Below are 19,225 nucleotides of genomic sequence, written 5' to 3'. Positions count from 1 at the left end.
CAGTCTTATTGTGAAACAAAGCAGTTTATCAGTGTGCACCGCCAGAAAATCATCATCCAACCTTCTAGCAAAGTTTGAAGTAAGGAAAGTATCCAGTCTCCATCACGACAAGTAGTTTTGTTTCACCTTTCACTGTGCAAAAGCAAATATTCCAGTGAGCATGTTTCTCAGACTGCACTGGGAGTATCTGACGCTACTGAGCCTAGTCAAGGAGCCATCAATCTAAATTTGTAACAAAATAGGAACTATTGAGAGACATTGGATAGTCCCCAGTTCCCAACGTGTAATGGAACTATTACCTCACAATTTTAACAAAATATATAGTCAGACTATTTTTCAGTTGAATGTGAATAAAGGAAGTGAATTAAAAGAGTTGTCTATTTTGGAACAGGTTGTTGCTATTCCAAAAATTTTTTTTGAGATAATTCAGTATTATGTTAAATTTATTTTATTCCAAGTTCTGTAAATGTCAACAGGATTATTAACCAAACCTATTTTTGCTTCTATCTGCCTGACTTGCCTGTTATGTAAATGATGGCTTGTATTTTGATTATTTGACTCAAACAGCATCCATCAATAATCGATCATCCTCTCTTTCAGGAATCAGTCCAATGTTAGGCGGATGCATACTGCAGTGAGACTCAATGAAGTTGTTGTAAACAAATCCCAGGATGCCAGACTTGTGTTACTGAACATGCCTGGCCCTCCTAGAAACAGACAAGGGGATGAAAACTGTATCCTTTTAACTCTGTAACTCCAAATTGGTGAAAAAATGAGGCATGGGTAAGTATTGATGTGATTTGTTTTGAATGACCTGTATTCACAAAGGGCTCTATTCTGCACATTAACTGTCCAGAACATTTAATTCTCCTTTTTGAAAGCCACATTTTTACCACTATTATAAAACATATCACTCAGCCCTTTTCTATTTTAAACATCTTACTAAGTCCCTCACTTCCAGTGACTATGAGATAAAAAATGGAAATTGTTTATTCCACTGCCTCCCTGACTCTTTCATTTTTCCCATAGCCTTAAGCCAGACATCCAGGCACCCCCTACAACGACACTGGACCCCAGTCTCTTCCACTTCATTCAGTCTGCACATCAATATTCCTGCATTTTCTCTAAACTTTCTGTGAATATCACTGAGGCATAATCCTATTTAACAGTTGCAATTCAACCCTCCTGGCCTTGTACATTGCAGGCAGCTTCCTCTCAACCACTATTCCCTTCATAATAAAAGTGTGGTCATTTTTTTACTGTGGTAAAGTACTGCTGAAAAAATTTTATTTTTGTCACATCATCTTCAAACAGTAGCTGAAGTAGCTGTTGGTTCTGAAACCACTGAAGAACATTAGTTATGGTAAGCAGTTTCACCTATTTAATGTATGCTGTTGTCTAGTTAAGCAGTTCATTTAGTTCTTTTTCACGAATCTATTCCTAAAGGCCACCACATTACTTATCCAATTCTCATCAAATTCCCTCTTGAAAAGCAAGATTATATTTTCACCCACCTTACAAACTGTTCCTAAAATCATAATTTATCTCAGTTCGTTTTTTAAACCACTGAACTTCAAAACGTTATAAAAAGAGAAATAGCTTCATCATTTCCTCAATCTTGTGAGCATTTATGATTCAATAGCTCAGAACCAAGAATTTCTGTCTGTTTGAAGAAGCTGACTCGAGCCTTTAGGGAAGTGAAGTGCAGACGCCTGTCTGTGTGTATTTCTTTTAAAAATTCTTCCTGCGTCTTTTCTAAAGGAAGTATTGTATGATTTTTGTAAACCTAGCCAGCTGCAATCTTCAGTCATGCTCTAACATTTCTCTGTAGTTAGTGTCCATATCTGGACTCTCCTTCATTTAAAGCACATTTATAGCAAACAACTTCATCTATAAAGTTTAAAGTCTACTTTGGTTGGAGTGTGATCTCCTCAGTGGTTTCAACTGTTTGAGATTGTACCGCTTGGTATAAAGGTTAGCACAGTGACACTGCAGGCAGTACAACTGTCTCTTAGCTCCAGTGACCTAGGTTTGGGTGTTGTCTGTTGGAGATTGTACATTCTCCCTAGAATTGCATTGGTTTCCCCTGGATGCTCCAGATTCCTCCCACATCCTCAAAGCTTAATCAGTTGTCATAAGTAAGCCCTTTTAAATTGCCCCTATTGTAAGAGCTAATGGACTTGTGTCAAAGAACAGATTACAGGGAAATAAGTGGGATGGCTACAATTGCGTTTAACAACCACCATGGACTCAAAGCACTGAAAAGACGCTTTGTTGTAAGAGAATAGAAGCACTTTTATGTTTCTGGGATAGTATCATGGACGTATAATTAAATGTGTACTGCCTCAAGAAACACTCTGATCAGTGGGGATAGCTTGTTTAACGGTGCTGGCCAAACTCAGCAAAACAAATAAAAGGTAAGCAAAGGATGGCCAGCAAAATGGAATATGGGGTGCTTCTTAAAACTATCAGGTTTGTGTTGGAAAGTGCTATCAAAGCTGGGAGAACTGCACACCTGATTTCTTAACTTAAAAGTGTCTATAAGACACTGCTGAGGCCAAATAGTTTTTAATCCATCGCTTGTCTCTAAACACTCTTCTGAATTTTGACACTGAATCTTTTGATCTTCACTTTAATCACATTCCTTCTGATGCAGTACCTGCTAAAGTGGGCACTGGTGCTTCACCTGGCTCTCCAATGGAAAATACATTCAGTCCTTGACTTGGAGCTTGACAGATATGGAGTTCCTGGAGGTGCTGACTGAGGGCTTGAACCGAGTGCTGATGGTGCGAGGCGGTGGCAGTGAAGTGATCACCATTTACTCCTAGACCTACAACCCAATAGCTTGGCTTGAAGCATATTTACCAAATGGTGCCAACAAATTTGATCAGTGACATGGGAACAGGGAGCTTTTGTATTTCATCTGCTGCTGGTATTTTTGGTAATGGCAGAAGACAAGAGCATCCTGACAGTTAAGAGACTCCATGGGTGTTCTTTCCCATGACTCCAGATGACTGGAATCGTTGCTGCACTTTCCTTAATGAAAGCAAAAAACTTGCACTCAAAGCTTGTTTTATGTTTTCATTTCACTCTCTGAACAGTTCTTTATAAATTCTGTAATCGAAATGTGTACCACTGTCAATAGTGCTGGTGTGTTAAATGGTGCAAGTAGAGAATGGTTATGCCTCTGCTTTCTGCAGAAATAGACTGGTCAAAACGGAATGGAATGAGAAGGATGGACTATTTTGAGGGAAGAATTATTCATTCTGCCTGTGTTTTGGTTTTGTTATACAAACAAGTGTGCAATCCTTATTTTGTGTATTCTCAAGTCATCCGTAGTTTGGCTGGACATGCAGACCTGATATGCAGGCAGCCTCTATCCAGGCACTTGCTAGTATTGACCACCAGGAGGCCCTCCTGCTCTTTTTATTCCAAGTGGCTGTGATGTATCACCTCCATTCAGAAGTGGTTCAGTAAAAATTGGGGAGAAATGAAAGGTCTATCTGATTTTAAGCAGGTCTACCATGCTGATTGTGGGCACTCCCTGAGACTTTGTGACACATCACTCTTATTTCTTTTAACATTTGTCTAATTAGTTGCAGTAGGATAGGTTTAATCTCACCCTGTTTTCACAAATATGCACACTATGTTGCAGATTAAATGAATTTTAATTTTAGGAATGTGCTATATAATGTCAGATACATTTTCTACAAATGAAAAAAACAGCATTAAAATAAAGAATTTGTGTATATAACAATACAGTTAGGAGCACGGCTTCTGCTTCTTAATCAAGATTTTAACTTATTACTTTTTGGCCATAGGGAGCAATGCCTTGGGTATTTACCCACCCTAGAATGAAGGTAGGTAGGCAAGTATCTCTTATTTAAACAGCTCTCATTTAGTGTGTGCATTCATACTTCCAAGGCTTTTTCCTCATTTTACAACTAGCGTTTTATGAACAACTGAGTATTAAGTTAACATAATCTTCAAAATTCCCTGCTAAATTTTCATTAACAAATGACCAATAGATGTGCTGCCTTCTGTTGCCCAATTCCAAGCCCACACATTCATTGCGTAATTTTTGTACACACCCATACCAATTCTGACACACTCTCCCAGTGACCATATGGACTTGCAGAAATTATCAACTGGAAGCAGTGGGCTTTACTGTAGATGTTACTGGCCTTCCTTTTTTGTAGGTTTTCCACATCAATTCATTTCAGTATAAGAGAGCTGCAGGATTACCTGGTCACTGATTTAATTATGATAACAGTTGTATAAGCCATCGCAAACACGGATTAGACATGAAAGCTGACATTTCAAAATTGGCCTTTGCTAAAACTTCTGAAGACTCAGTCTTCAACTTGCCCACCATACCTGCTGAACCTGCATCCTCCTCATGGGAAATTGCACAAGTCAGAGACTGAAATGTATCTGTGGTTACATTGTGTAGCATCTTCCCTTTTGTAGTTATGGTTTCATGAGTTTAAGTTCCATACTATGAACTTTTGTTCAAACTGTGTAAAATTTGTATTCTCAATGCTTCTTGCTCCTGGTTGTGAGCTTTTTCAGCTGAATTTTCCAAGCAGTGCTCCACCTTCTAAAGAGATCAGCAAAGTGGTTCCAATAATTATAACTGTCAATTTCCAGCAATCAGTTACCATAAGGAATGAACCCAAGGTAGAATTAGTCAACTGAAAATACAAAACATACACATTTGTCTTGCTCATTTGAATATTTTCCTTATAGTGGATATAACTCTGTGCACTGTTCATTAAGATCACTGCTCAGCTATGCACTCCGATCTGCTGCTGGTTTGGAAGCAACTTCCTTCTCTGACACTCTGATATCTTTGTTCTTTTTTTCAAACAAAGTCCTAGTTCCCCCAAAACAGCAGTTTTTCCTCATTAAGATAAGGAGGGCCTCTTGTCACTGTCCTTTCAGTAGGAGGGATGAAAGTGTGGGCCTTCATATTAGCCTCCATATAGCAGTCTTCCTCAAACTAATTCAATGAGTTGCAGAGAGTCTGTCATTCATGTGTGATTCAGAAGGTATTATCTGTGCCTGAATAGATGTGGAATATGGGGATTTGGGTCCTGAGGAGCAGCAGAAACATTGAGCAGAAGTGGATTTGCCCTGGCCCAAGCATGATGTTACAAGTATCCTTGGGGTGAGGTTGCATATCTAAAATACCTTTTGGTTTAGCTCTGCACACTTGGAACCAGTACTGTAGAATTCCAGGTTAAAACCAAACTGCACAAATGCTGTGAAATTGCTCTTTTTCTCAAATTTTAAAATCACAAGCAGTAGCTGCACCATTTGATTATTATATTGTAGTTATCTTTTGTTTTTGTACTGGTTATGGTGGATAACTAACGTGGGTTATCTTTTATTTTTCACATTTCTTTTTACTTGTGAGTAAGTTTTTTGAAAACTGGGATTTACACTGGAAAAAACTTCAATAAAAAGAGTAATTTGCTTTCAGGAGGTTTTGCCCCACTATGTTCTTGGAGGGAGGTGATGTGAGAGGAACAAGATTTCTTTAAAACTGGAATAGATGAAAATAAAATTTTAAATTTGTTCCTTTTTTATACAAATTACAAAATGTGTATTTAACAACTTGACATTTGTAAATATGAAATTGCTGGCCTTTTCGATCACTACCATTCATGAATGATGGTAAAAGACAATATGTAATATATCCAGTTGAAACTATTGCACTGTTGTATTTTTATTACTGTACTAGGCGTATAGTTTCCTACAAGTGGAATACTGTGTACAAATGTTGTATCCCTTGATATTTTCAGTCTGAATTGACATTGGTAATGAATTATTACAAACTAAATCCACACAAGCCAAATAGATTCAGTCTGAAGCATTGTCTCAAAAAAGTTTATTTTTTACTGTGTAGATATTAATATAAACCTGTTTAAAAATGATGTGAAGGTTACTGCCTCGTCCAGAATTGAGGCATAGCCTTTGCACACATGTAAATGCCACATCACACTTCCTAAGTTATCCATAGCCTCATTTTTTTTTACCAGTTATTATTTGCATTTTGATCTGATTGTATTTCTGGGAAAGTATTTGATTAATATGGATTTCCTACACACAAGAGCCTCACTGGAGCCTATCTTTTTTTTTGGTCTCAACTTAGACGTTGTTCTTTATATTTAATCATGCTGTAACTTAAAGATCTAAAATAAAATTTGAGTTCATTTGAATAAAAGTTAGTCAAGTGCAGTACCAAAGAGCACCCAGTGCGTACAGCTATACCACAGCAAATGTTATTATTTTTAGACAAAGAAGAAAGTAAAGAAAAACAAAACTCTTTTGCTAAGTATTCTTATTGTAATTTGCTAATCTAGTAAATTCACCTACAATATTGTATCCTGTCTCAAGATAGAATATGCTGGAAACATTTAACTGTAGAAGGAGAGATCTCTCATGTGCAGCACCGGGAAAGAAAATAACAAATTAGTTTTTGTGTCTCCTGTAGTTGTATTAGGGAAGTGCTGTAAGAAGGGGAATAGTTGGTGGAGACAGAGCTTCAAAGGGAAAAAGAGAAAATGTAACTAGTGGTGAGATCTTGTTGGAACTGGTGTAAATTGTGAATGTGAGGGATGATGTGGCCACTTTATTAGGTACATTTCTACACCTGCACATTAATGCAAATATCTAGTCAACCAATTCAGTGCAGACGTTGTCGGAGATTCAGTTGTTCAGACCAAAGATGGGAATGGGGAAGAAATGTGACTGACTGTTGGAATGATTGTTAGTGCCAGAACTGCTGATCTCCTGGGATTTTCACACACAGCGGTCTCTAGAGAATGGTGTACAAAACAAAAAAACATCCAGTGCATGGCATTTCTGTGGGTGAAAATGCCTTGTTAATGAGAGAGGTCATAGGAGAATGATCAGACAAGTTCAAGCTGACAGGAAGATGACAGTAACTCAGATAAACACACATTACAACAGTGTGTGCAGAAGAGCATCTCTGAATGCACAACACGTCAAACCTTGAAGTGTTGGGCTACAGCAGCAGAAGACCATAAACATGCACTCAGTAGTCATTTTATTACATCAGGGGGTGCCTAATAAAGTGGCCATTGAGTGTATACTTGTAATGTCCTGGAGAGAGGTCTGAAAATAAAGATGCAAGACGTAAATGACCTGGCCAAAAGCTTTGTCCACAATGGCAGAGAGCAGGCTGTGGTTCCAAAAGTGGAACATTTCAGAGGCACCCAGTGGAAAGCCTCATCAGACCAACTATGATGGAGTCTGAGAAACAGAGACTGATGCAAGAAAAGATAATGAAACACTTGTCCGTGACCTTTTCCTTTCCTGCCATATAAGCATCCTAACTGTCCAGCAGTGAAATTGCTGCTTCCCTTGCACTTGGTCCTGGTCTAGTTTACTGCATTTGCTGTTCACTGTGTGTGTGTGTGTGTGTGTATAGGGGTTATGTACAGGACAGAACCCAGAATGGGTGATTACTTTGTGAAGGATTAGAGTTCAGTCCACAGGGCATCCTTTCCATAGCTATTTCTGTTACAGGTCATCCATCTGTGACATTGGCTCAGTTATTCTCTTTCTATTAGCACAGCCTGATATTTCATAGTCCTGTATTTGACAAAGTTTTATACTTGTGTTATGACTTTGTAACTGCCTGTATTAAACTCTGGTCACACTCTTCACAAATGTCTTCTTTTTTATCTGTACACTTCTCTGCAATTTAAACTAATTGCATTTTACTTTGCCTATTCTAATAAAAGGGTCTTTGACCTGAAAAAGTAAGTATATTTCTCTTTCTGTAGGTACTTCCTGTCTGGTATGGGCCCCATATTTTCATTTACTATTATTTCATATCTTGTTCAAGGGTTAGAATCCTCTGCCTTCTACCTGTAGTACCTTGAGCACATAGTCAGAAACAAATTAAGTATATTACCTAAAAGCATTGTATAAGATCTCATCTGAAAGGGAGCATCATGTAGAGATAAAATCACACAATATCAGAAAACAGCAGCTTTTTGTTTAATGTCATGTAAGAAATGGGAGCAGGTGTTGGTCAGCTGGCCCAACATTCAGTAAAACTATTGCTGATCTGGTTATGGACTCAGCTCCACCTACCTGTCTTTTCCCCATAACCCTTAATTCCCCTGCTATACAAAAACTTACCTAACACCACCTTAAAAATACTTAACATAGTAGCCTCTACTGCTTCCCTGGACAGAGAATTTCACAGATTCTCTACTCTCTGGGAAAAGCAGTTTATCCTAATCTCTGTCATAGATCTATTCTCCCAAATCTTGGCTAATGTTCCCTAATTTTATTCTCACTAATCAGTGGAAACAGCTATCCTACCTCTGTCTTTTTCATCTCATTCATAATTTTATATGTTTCCCTAGGATCCTCTCTTATTCTTCTGAAATACGGCAAGTATCATCCCAGGTGACACACACAACATGCTGGAGGAACTCAGCAGGTCGGGCAGCATCCGTGGAAATGAACAGTCCACGTTTCCGGCCGAGACCCTTGTCCTGACATGTTGCTTTGACCCCAGCATCTGCAGAGTATTCTGTGTTTATCATCCCAGCGACCCAATCTCTCCTCATAGTTTAACCCACTCATCTTCAGAATCAACCTCATGAACCTCTGCTGCACCACCTCCAAAACCAGTACGTTTTTCCTCAAGAAAAGAATATCATAACTGCATGCAATACCCCAAGTACAGTCTCACCAGTACCCTATACAGTTGTAGCATCACCTCCTTGCTCTTAAATTCAGTCCCTCAAGGAATGAAGGCCAACATTCCATTTGCCTTCTTGATAACCTGTTGCACCTACAAACCAACCTTTTGTGATTCATGCACAAGCACTCCGAAGTTCTGCACTACAGCATGCTGCATCTTTCTCCATTTAAATCAGTGGTAGTAGTGGGAGTTTCTAAGGGGATAAAGATAAAGGGGGTAGTGTGGTGTGTGCACAATAGCAACAGGGGTAGCTGGGGATTTACAGGCTTAATTTAAGAAATGAATGACTTTGAGCTGATTAACATGCACACAATACTTCTGATCAACAGTGGGGCACGATGGGAATTTTTTCTTTGGGGAGATTGGGCTAAATCAAGGCATGGCAACAATGTGATGACATAGGCAGTTTCATGTAGTGAGCAACAAATCTTGGCGGAAGTTGTGCATGGCAGTTGAAACAAGATTTTTTGGTGTTAACCAAGGAAGTTGGTGAGGTTATGAACTGGCGGAATGGTGCAGGGACAGGAAGGAGAGAGACAGTAAGAGAGTGAACCTAGGGAAAGGCAGTAGTCACATACTAAAGGTTTTTTTTGTCATTAAAGGACTTATTGGAGAGGGACAGGGGATTGTGGAGAGGGTTGGACAGTTATGGGCCTTGGAGCAAGGGACTGTGATAGTTTTGCGTGTTTCATCTAACATTTCAATGCTTTTGCCAAATCTGGAAAGTCCTACATGATTGGAGAAGAACTGATTCTGCCAGCAGAAGAGAATTTCTGAGTAAGCTTTTGTACAAGTCTCCAGATTAAATAATTAAAGAATACCACTCAATGACAACTCTATTCAAAGATGAATAGATGAGATGTCTGATAATGTGGAAGACACATTGTGCAACATACTTAGGACAGCAGAATTTGCTTTGCAGTTGGATGAATAAACTTTGCCAGGCAACAAGTCTTTGCTTCTTGGTTATATGTGCTCAAGAGTTGTTACTTTTAAGGTGACTAGAAACAGAAACAGATCTGAAAGCGGAGTCAATATTTTTGAGCAACTTTTCAAAGAGAAGGACCTTCTGCTCACCAACATTCTTGTTTATGCAACAGATGGGATACTATCAATTACAGGATGTTACTGTGGGATTATTACTTTCTTGGAAAATGCTGGGAGCAAACATTTTTACCATTCGCTGTCTTAGTCACAGATAACATCTTGTTACAAAAACATATGTGGTCAGCTGCTCAAATAATTAAATACTGTTATTAAACTAAAATAAAGTCCTATGCTCTCCATTCTCAACTATTTCAAAAGCTTTGTATTGAGAATGATTAACATTTTGTATGCTTGCTGTTGCACACAGAAGTCAGATGGCTCTCAAAGGGAAGCTGCCGAAGACACTTGTATGTGCTTTTTGAAAGTGTGATAAAATTATTTGAGGACTTGAATGCTTCTTTCAATAATGAACTCAAGAATAGTAGGCACGGCATTGCTTATTTGTCAGAATTATTTGTAAAGTTTGATGAAATCAATCAATTGCGAGGAAATTATGTGAATCTTATCAAAGTTAAATCAGTCATCTCCACCTTTCTGTCCAAGTTAACCCTATTTAAGTGCAACATTGACTGTCACAACCTTTTCCATTTTCCAAACCCCAGGCATACTGTGGGTCTTCCAACTATACCGTGCCCACCTGGGTGAGCAGCATAAAGATGTGTCAGAGAGATTTCAGGATCTATTCTCAATCCAAATTCCAGATTGGATAATAAATCCATTCCTGAATGGTTGTAATGAGGAATTAACAGGAAGGATGGAGAATGAACTGATCTTGCTACAAAATTGCCTGAGCTGAAATCATCAAGACTTTTGGTTGCAGAAGAATGCTATCCTGCACTATGGAAAATGATCAAGGTGTTCACTGAATATGAGGCTCAGAGACTCCTGAGTGACATTCAGCCTCATGTCGAGAACTGATATCTCTGCAACAAGCCCATCCATCTCATTGAAAGGTGAAAAAGCAATGAATTCATGAATAGTTGGACTCCTAATGTATGCTCTAAACTTGATGAAAATTGTTTTTACTATCTTTAAATAAGGACATATTTTTATTTGTAGCTTTAAATGGATTTGAATAATTTTTGCAATTATTTCTCGCTGCTTTGAATTTGCAGTTTCCATTTTCTTTCACTGTGCAATATAAATCAAATTCTTTGTAGCTTTTAATGTAACAGCCAAAAAGGGAAAGTGGGGTACTGAAGTTGTGGACGGGGAGACAAGGGGGCAGTAACGCAAAAAGTTGTAGGAACCACTATCTTAATTTAAAATTATAATTTAATCTTCCAAAGTGGATGACTTCACATTTCCTAAAGTTGGGCTGCATCTGCCTGATCCTTGCCCACTCACTTAATCTATATCTCTCTGTAGACTCTCCGCATCTTCTGCGCAATTTTCTTTTCTACTCAATTCATCAGCAAACTTAGATATACAACAATCAATCTTCTATTCCAAATCATTAATGTGCTGTATATTGTGAATGTTTGTGGGCCCGGCACTGGCTCCTGTGGTACTCTGCTCACAGCTGACTACCAGCCAGTGAAACACCCACACATCCCAACTCTCTGCTTTCTAATTGTTTACCAGTCGTTTCTCTGTGTGATTACCCCAACTCCATGCAACTTTATCTTACAGATAAAAATACCTTCTGGAAATCCAAGTGTACAACATCCACCTGTTCCCCTCTATTCACTGTGCGCACTATAAGATATAGGAGCAGAATTAGGCCATTTAGTCCCATCGAGTCTGCTCCACCATTTTGTCATAGCTGATCCAATTTTCCTCTCGGCCCTAATCTCCTGCCTTCACGCCCTGACCAAGAATCTATCAACTTCTGCCTTAAATATACATAAAGACTTGGCCTCCACAGTTGCCTGTAGCAAAGAATTCCATAGACTCACTACTCTCTGGCTAAAGAAATTCCTCCTCATCTCCATTCTAAAAGGACACCCCTTTGTTCTGAGGCTGTGTCCTGTAAGATTCTCCCATCATAGAAAACATCCTCTCCCCATCCACTATACCAAGGCCGTTCGATTCGATGGGTTTCAATAAGGTCAGCCCTCATTCTTCAGAATTCTAGTGAATACAGGCCCAGAGCCATCAGACCCTCTTCATATGATAAGCCATTCAATCCTGGAATCATTTTTGTGAATCTCCTTTGAACCCGCTCCTGTTTCAGCATATCCTTTGTAAGATAAGTGGCTCAAACCTGCTCCAAGTGAGGTCTCACCAGTGCTTTATAAAGTTTCAACACTACATTCTTGCTTTTATATTCAAGGCCTCTTGAAATAAATGCTAATATTGCATTTGACTTCCTCACCACAGACTCAACCTGCAAATTAAACTGTCGGGAATCCTGCACAAGGACTCCAAGGTCCTTTCGTGTCTCAGTTTTTTGTATTTTCTCACCGTTTAGAAAATAGTCAACCCTTTCATTTCCTCTACCTAAGTGCATGTCCATACACTTCACAACACTATTTAATCTGCCATGTAGCGTTGTGGAACACTACAGCACAGAAACCGACTCTCACACTCTCACCACCCTCTGACTGAAGTCTTTCCCTCATCTTCCCCTCAAAAATTTCACCTTTTACCCTTAATCCTTGATCTCGACTTCAGAAACAGGTTTATTATTAGCGGCATGTGATGTGAAATTCGTTAACTTAACAGCAGCAGTTACCCAGCAGAGAGAAAAAAAAATAAATGAAATTTTAAAAAGTAATAAATAAACAAGTAATTCAGTTACCATAGAAACCATAGAAAAACTACAGCACAGAAACAGGCCTTTTGGCCCTTCTTGGCTGTGCCGAACCATTTTCTGCCTAGTCCCACTGACCTGCACACGGACCATATCCCTCCATACACCTCCCATCCATGTATCTGTCCAATTTATTCTTAAATGTTAAAAAAGAACCCGCATTTACCACCTCGTCTGGCAGCTCATTCCACACTCCCACCACTCTCTGTGTGAAGAAGCCCCCCCCCCAATGTTCCCTTTAAACTTTTCCCCCTTCACCCTTAACCCATGTCCTCTGGCTTTTTTCTCCCCTTGCCTCAGTGGAAAAAGCCTGCTTGCATTCACTCTATCTATACCCATCATAATTTTATATACCTCTTTCAAATCTCTCTTCATTCTTCTATTGAATTGAATAGATTGAAACTATTGAATAGAACATGCAAAAACAGAAATACTGTATATTTTTTTAAAAAGTGAGGTAGTGTCCAAAGAATCAATGTCCATTTTGGGATCGGATGGCAGAGGGGAAGAAGCTGTTCCTGAATGGCTGAGTGTGTGCCTTCAGGATTCTGTACCTCCTACCTGATGGTAACAGTGAGAAAAGGGCATGCCTTGGATGCTGGAGGTCCTTAATAATGGACATTGCCTTTTTGAGACACAGCTCCCTGCAGATGTCCTGGGTACTTTGTAGGCTAGGAGCCAAGATGGAGCTGACTAGATTTACAATCTTCTGCAGCTTCTTTCGGTCCTGTGCAGTAGCCCCTCCGTACCAGACAGTGATGCAGCCTGTCAGAATACTCTCCACGGTATATCTATAGAAGTTTTTGAGTGTATTTGTTGACATGCCAAATCACTTCAAACTCCTAATAATGTATAGCCACTGTCTTGCCTTCTTTATAACTACATCAATATGTTGGGACCAGATTAGATCCTCAGAAATCTTGACACCCAGGAACATGAAGCTGCTCACTCTTTCTACTTCTGATCCCTCTGTGAGGATTGGTATGTATTCCTTCAACTTGCCCTTCCTGAAGTCCACAATCAGCTCTTTCGTCTTACTGACACTGAGTGCCAGGTTGTTGCTGTGGCACCACTCCACTAGTTGGCATATCTCACTCCTGTACACCCTCTCGTCACCACCTGAGATTCTACCAACAATGGTTGAATCGTCAGCAAATTTATAGATGGTATTTGAGCTATGCCTAGCCACACAGTCATGTACGGTATGTATAGATAACAGAGCAGTGGGCTAAGCACACATCCCTGAGGTGTACCAGTGTTGATCATCTGCGAGGAAGATATGTTATCACCAATCCGCACAAATTGTGGTCTTCCGGTTAAGAAATCGAGGATCCAATTGCAGAGGGAGGTACAGAAGCCCAGGTTCTGCAACTTCTCAATCAGGATTGTGAGAATGATGGTATTAAATGCTGAGCTGTAGTCGATGAACAGCATCCTGACATAGGTGTTTGTGTTTTCCAGGTGGTCTAAAGCCATGTGGAGAGCCACTGAGATTGTGTCTGCCATTGACCTATTGTGGTGATAGGCAAATTGCAATGGGTGCAGGTCTTTGCTGATGCAGGAGTTCAGTCAAGTCATGACCAACTTCTCAAAGCATTTCATCACTATATTTGAGTGCTACTTGGCGATAGTCATTAAGGTAGCCCACATTATTCTTCTTAGGCACTGGTATAATTGTTGCCTTTTTCGAGCAAGTGGGAACTTCCGCCTGTAGCAGTGAGAGGTTGAAGATGTCCTTGAATACTCCCGTTAGTTGGTTGGCACAGGTTTTCAGAACCTTACCAGGTACTCCATCGGGACCTTCCACCTTGCGAGGGTTCACTCTTCTTAAAGACAGCCTAACATCAGCCTTTGAGACGGAGATCACAGGGTCATCAGGTGCAGCAGGGATCTTCACAGCTGTACTTGTATTCTCCCTTTCAAAGCGTGCATAGCAGGTGTTGAGTTCATCTGGTAGTGAAGCATCGCTGCTATTCATGCTAGTGGGTTTACTTTGTATGAAGTACTGTCTTTCAGACCCTGCCAGAGTTGCCTTCAACTTCATTCAAAATTGTCTCTTCACCCTTGAAACAGCCCTCCACAAATCATACCTTTTTTTCTGGTACGAGCCTGGGTCGCCAGACTTGAATGCCACAGATCTAGCCTTCAGCAGACAATGTACCTCCTGGTTCATCCACAGCTTTTGGTTTGGGAATGTACTTCTAGTCTCATCCAACCTTAGTGGGAAAAGCCTGCTTGTCGTGCCAAAGGGTTTTGGCCTGAAACGTCAGCTGTACTTTTTTCCATAGACACCGCCTGGCCTGCTGAGTTCCTCCAGAATTTTGTGTCTGTTGCTTAGATTTCCAGCATCTGCAGACTTTCTCTTGTTTGCATTTAAGTATCTATACCCCTCATAAGTTTGTATAGTTCTATCAAATCTCCCTCACTCTTCTGCATTCTAGATAATAGAGTCGGAACCTATTCAACGTTTCCCTATAACTCAGGTCCTCAAGTATTGACAACACCCTTGTACATTTTCTCTGCGCTCTTTCAATCTTAGTGATATCTTTTCTGTCGGTAGGGACCAGAACTGCACACAATGCTCCAATTCAGGCTTCACCAACATCTCATACAACTTCAATATAACATTTCAACTCCTGCACTGAGTAATTTAATTTATGAAGGCATTATGCCAAAAGCTCTCTTTGTGATCATATCTACCTGTTATTCCACTTTCATGGAATTATGGATCCCTCTATTCTATCACAGCCCTCAGTGCTCTACCGCTCTCCCTGTAAGTCATACCCTGGTTTGTCTTCGCAAAGTGCAACCTCACAGTTGTTTGCATTAAATTCCATTTGCCATTTCTTGGCCCATTTTCCCCACTGGTCCGGATCCTGCTGCAAGCTTTGATAGCCTTCCTCTCTGTCCACTATGCCTCCAGTCTTGGTGCCATCTGCAAATTTGCTGATCCAGTTTACCACGTTAGCATCCAGATCATGGAGATAGATGACGAAACACCAACTGATGCAGCACTGATCCCTGCAGCAGACCACTAGTCACAGGCCTCCAGTCAGAGACGCAGACATCTACTACCACTCTCTGGCGTCTCCCATGAAGCCAATATCTAATCCAATGTACTACCTCATCCTGAATGCCAAGCAATTGAACCTTCTTGACCAGCATCCCGGATTTCACATGGACAGTGTGGAATCCGGGTCTCTTTCTCTTTCCAATATACAAACTTAAAACACAGATAAGACAAAACAAAAATAAATGCTTGCACTTTTCTTCCTTCTGAAGCTTCACAAATAAATTGAAAAATATTTGGAACAAACAGTTGTTACACGATAAACATATTCCAAAGAACAATGTTTTAAAAAATGATGGAAGAATGGGGCTTCCACACACACATATTCACACGATTTCTTAGAGACTTCTTAAGATAAGATATCCAACAAAATAATTTCACATTAAGTAACAAGATATTCCTCTTGGATTGATTCAAACGCCCTTCCAATACAGATTTTACAAAGACATAACAGACTATGCACTCACTCTCTCAAGCATATTCTTCCTCTCACTCGTGTGGTCACACTTCACACAATAGGTTTCAAATTATTTATACTTTTGTTACTTTCTCTCAAAGGCTAAACTCTCAAAAAGACATCTTAAAGTGCACATTCATAACCACCTTCCAGAATTTTAGACCTTAAGGCCTTGAAACAAAGGATGTTGGAAATTATTGGCCCTGGACAAATAAACAGTCAACCATCCCCACATCAGTCAAAAATCCAACATCTTCTGAGCTTTCTAAAATTCATATCTCAGAATTATAGAACTCTGATTATATGACCTGCTTATCTTACTGTATGGGTGGTGTGTCCTACTTTAGAACAACACATCCTTCTAGTCTAGTCCCTAGCTTCCACTTATGTCGGGGATATCTACATGTGGGTTTATATGGCTCTATTCTAATTGGGTCTATTCTGACTTGTTCATAATCTTGTTTGTGTTCAAAGTGTACCCTTGGGATCTCTTCATATTATCCTGATAGACCTTCCTGGCTCCAGGCCCTGCTGATCAGGGCTGCTATGGCCATATCATCAGTTCTACGAACCTTAAGTGTTGCATATCCTGATTTGTCCATGTCCTGTCTCTAAAACTACAACAGCATTATCTTACTAAATGCATTTATCCCCAAGATAGTGGCCTCTTTGTTCAGGCAAGCCCAGAAATCCACTGGAAAGTACACTCCCTCTATCTGGAGTACTTGAGGCTTACCTTTTCTCGTTCCTCTTTGTTTTCCTCCTACACCTATAAGATAAATAGCTCTCCAGTTGTGGACGAGGACAGGTCATTTACGGATACTGAAGCTCCTGTGTCCACTAACATATCCTGTGTACATATCCTGTGAGTGACCAGCTCTGGCAAAAGGGGCTTCTGATAGCGGCTTATCTGATTTGGATGCTGTCTTTACTAGTTCTATAATTTGGTCAGCGGTCAACGTGGGTAGAGAAGATTCAGCCTGTCTTGGTGGGTGACTGTCACACCTTCTTTCCTTCTTGCGACATTGCCTCGGACCAAGGCCAAGAGGCCACAGTTGTAAAAGAAAAATCATCTTTACCCTTCTTTGTCAGTTCTGGTAGTCCTTTACCAGGTGACCTGATTGCCAGCACACAAAGCAAGTTCTCCATGTCCTTGCGGCAGCTATATCCATTACAGTCATATTATGAACCTTTTTCCCTCTCTTTTGGTTTATTTCCTCAAGCCATGGAACTACTGTGGATCCCACCGTTATCCCCAAGTCTAAAACCTCCTGGGGGACTGAGCTCAGCCCTTCCTTTAGCATTTTCAGGAAGACTGGATCATACTTCCCTGGATTGCCCAGCCCTGATTATTCCTCACAGGTCAAATAATTTCTCTCTGCATTGTCCATAGTGGGTTCATCGGCCTTCTGAACAACTGACATTGTCATTCCCCAGTTACTCTCATCTCCTCCTAGTCACTACTTCACTTTTTCCTTAAAGCACTGACGTCTCTCCTCACTACTGGCATTCCCATTAGTTGCCCAGGTTTGATTCCGCAAAACTGGGGTCATACTGTCCCACATATTTCTCAGGCATTTAGCTTTAACCAATGCATCTGTGCCTTTGACGTGCATCTGGTGGATTTTGATCATTTCTTCTAACCCACAGGAAAATTCTGCATTGCCACAGGAAACTCTGAGAGCAGTTCAGATAGAATGCTCTGCTTTTCCCCTGAGGTGAAAGGTTTGTGGATGGTGATGATGAGTGTGACTGGCTGGCTGGGCTCACTGGGGTTCTGAGCCTGTCTTTGCCTGGTCTCTATAGGTACCGTTCAGACAGGCAGTACTGGGTCTACTGGGTACTTTCCCACTTGTCAACTCCCTGGTCCAGTTTCCCAGTTCAACTCATCACTTCCCTCAGCACTTATTCCCATGGCTGCTGCCCAGAGAGCACCCAGCTGCTGGGCCTTATCACATTAACTTCTCAGTATGCCCAGATCCCTGACTTGTTTTAATTGCTTTATCTGTTTTTCACCCACGTGCCTCTCTCTCTGTCAATGTTCTAACTGTTCTTTCAATCTGTCCTGCCCTACCTGTACACCGTTTCACTGTTCTCTGTGTTCATCCCTTTCCTTCTGTAGCTCTAATATTTGTACATGATGTGATCCTGATATCTTGTTCCCTCTCTCAAATACACATGAGATAAATTGACATAAATTCCCTTCTTCTTTAATTGGCTTTTCCACCATTGCCAATGTTCCTCTGGGCTCCAGGTCTTATTCCACCAGGCTTTGTCCATTCCCTGTTCAACCGTCCCAAGTTTAAGGAGTATATACTCTTTGAGTTCTCCACTCTTCATAACTAAGCCCATAATGTTTATGTAGAAAGCTAAATATTTCTGCACTGTTGCCTGTCATAGGCTTTGATGTTCAGGTTTCCCCACGCACAATCAGACCCACACAAACAATTTCCTGACCGAGTATACATGCACTCTCTAGTGTTCTGAATGGTATTTTCCATTCTACCCACATTACACTTAGCCTACTGCCTGGGTATACTGCTCTGGCATCTCGAATGTCAGTGACCACCTTTCACAACTCGTGGCCCTGAGCCAACAAACTACCCAGCGTCGTCTGGTAACTGGTCCCTGGTCCTTTACACAAAACAAACAAACACACTATTACACTTTCACATCTACCTCTTCAGCTCCCCGCCATATTCTTTGATACTTTGTGACCCCATGGTGACATGGTGAATGGCCTTAGCAGATCTAAACATCAGGCGTCAGGATCAGAAAAACTTACCCTCCTCAGACTGCAGAGGTTGCTGGCCATGCAACTGGGTCACAAATGTATCCTTCAAATGTTGCGATTGCAACTATGTCACTGGAGAAACTGAAGAAATTGTAGATATGAAAGTCTTTATTCATCACAACAAATAGACACTGTCGTGGAATATCACATCACATTCTTATACCATTAAGATCAAAGATAACAGTAGGTGATTCAACACAATTTTAATAGCAACAATGGTATTGTTTACTTCAGTACTTTGGGTTGAAAATGCTTCCTTTGAATTGCATATCTACAGTAGGAGACACTTCTGAAAGTTCAAACTACTTAAACCCATTACTCAAACCCTAGATTGATGCAGGCTAATTAAC

General features: G+C 40.4%; 1 protein-coding gene across 4 annotated transcripts in view; it reads left to right on the top strand.

Annotated features, from left to right (window-relative positions):
• The window catches only part of LOC134357948 (solute carrier family 12 member 7-like), a 265,931-nt gene extending 259,823 nt beyond the window's left edge, over window positions 1-6,108 (top strand). For all 4 annotated transcript variants that reach the window (XM_063069755.1, XM_063069753.1, XM_063069754.1 and 1 more), the window contains 2 exons: window positions 601-734; window positions 2,737-6,108. In XM_063069755.1, the coding sequence (XP_062925825.1) occupies window positions 601-734; window positions 2,737-2,828 (226 nt within the window). In that variant the 3' untranslated portion in view covers window positions 2,829-6,108. The remainder of the gene's footprint in view (window positions 1-600; window positions 735-2,736) is intronic.
• The last annotated feature ends 13,117 nt before the right edge of the window (window positions 6,109-19,225 follow it).

The sequence above is a fragment of the Mobula hypostoma genome, chromosome 17 (assembly GCF_963921235.1).
Source record: "Mobula hypostoma chromosome 17, sMobHyp1.1, whole genome shotgun sequence".
Lineage (NCBI taxonomy): Eukaryota > Metazoa > Chordata > Chondrichthyes > Myliobatiformes > Myliobatidae > Mobula > Mobula hypostoma.
Note: the sequence above shows the minus strand (reverse complement) of the source record. Positions and strands in the feature narration are given on the sequence as shown.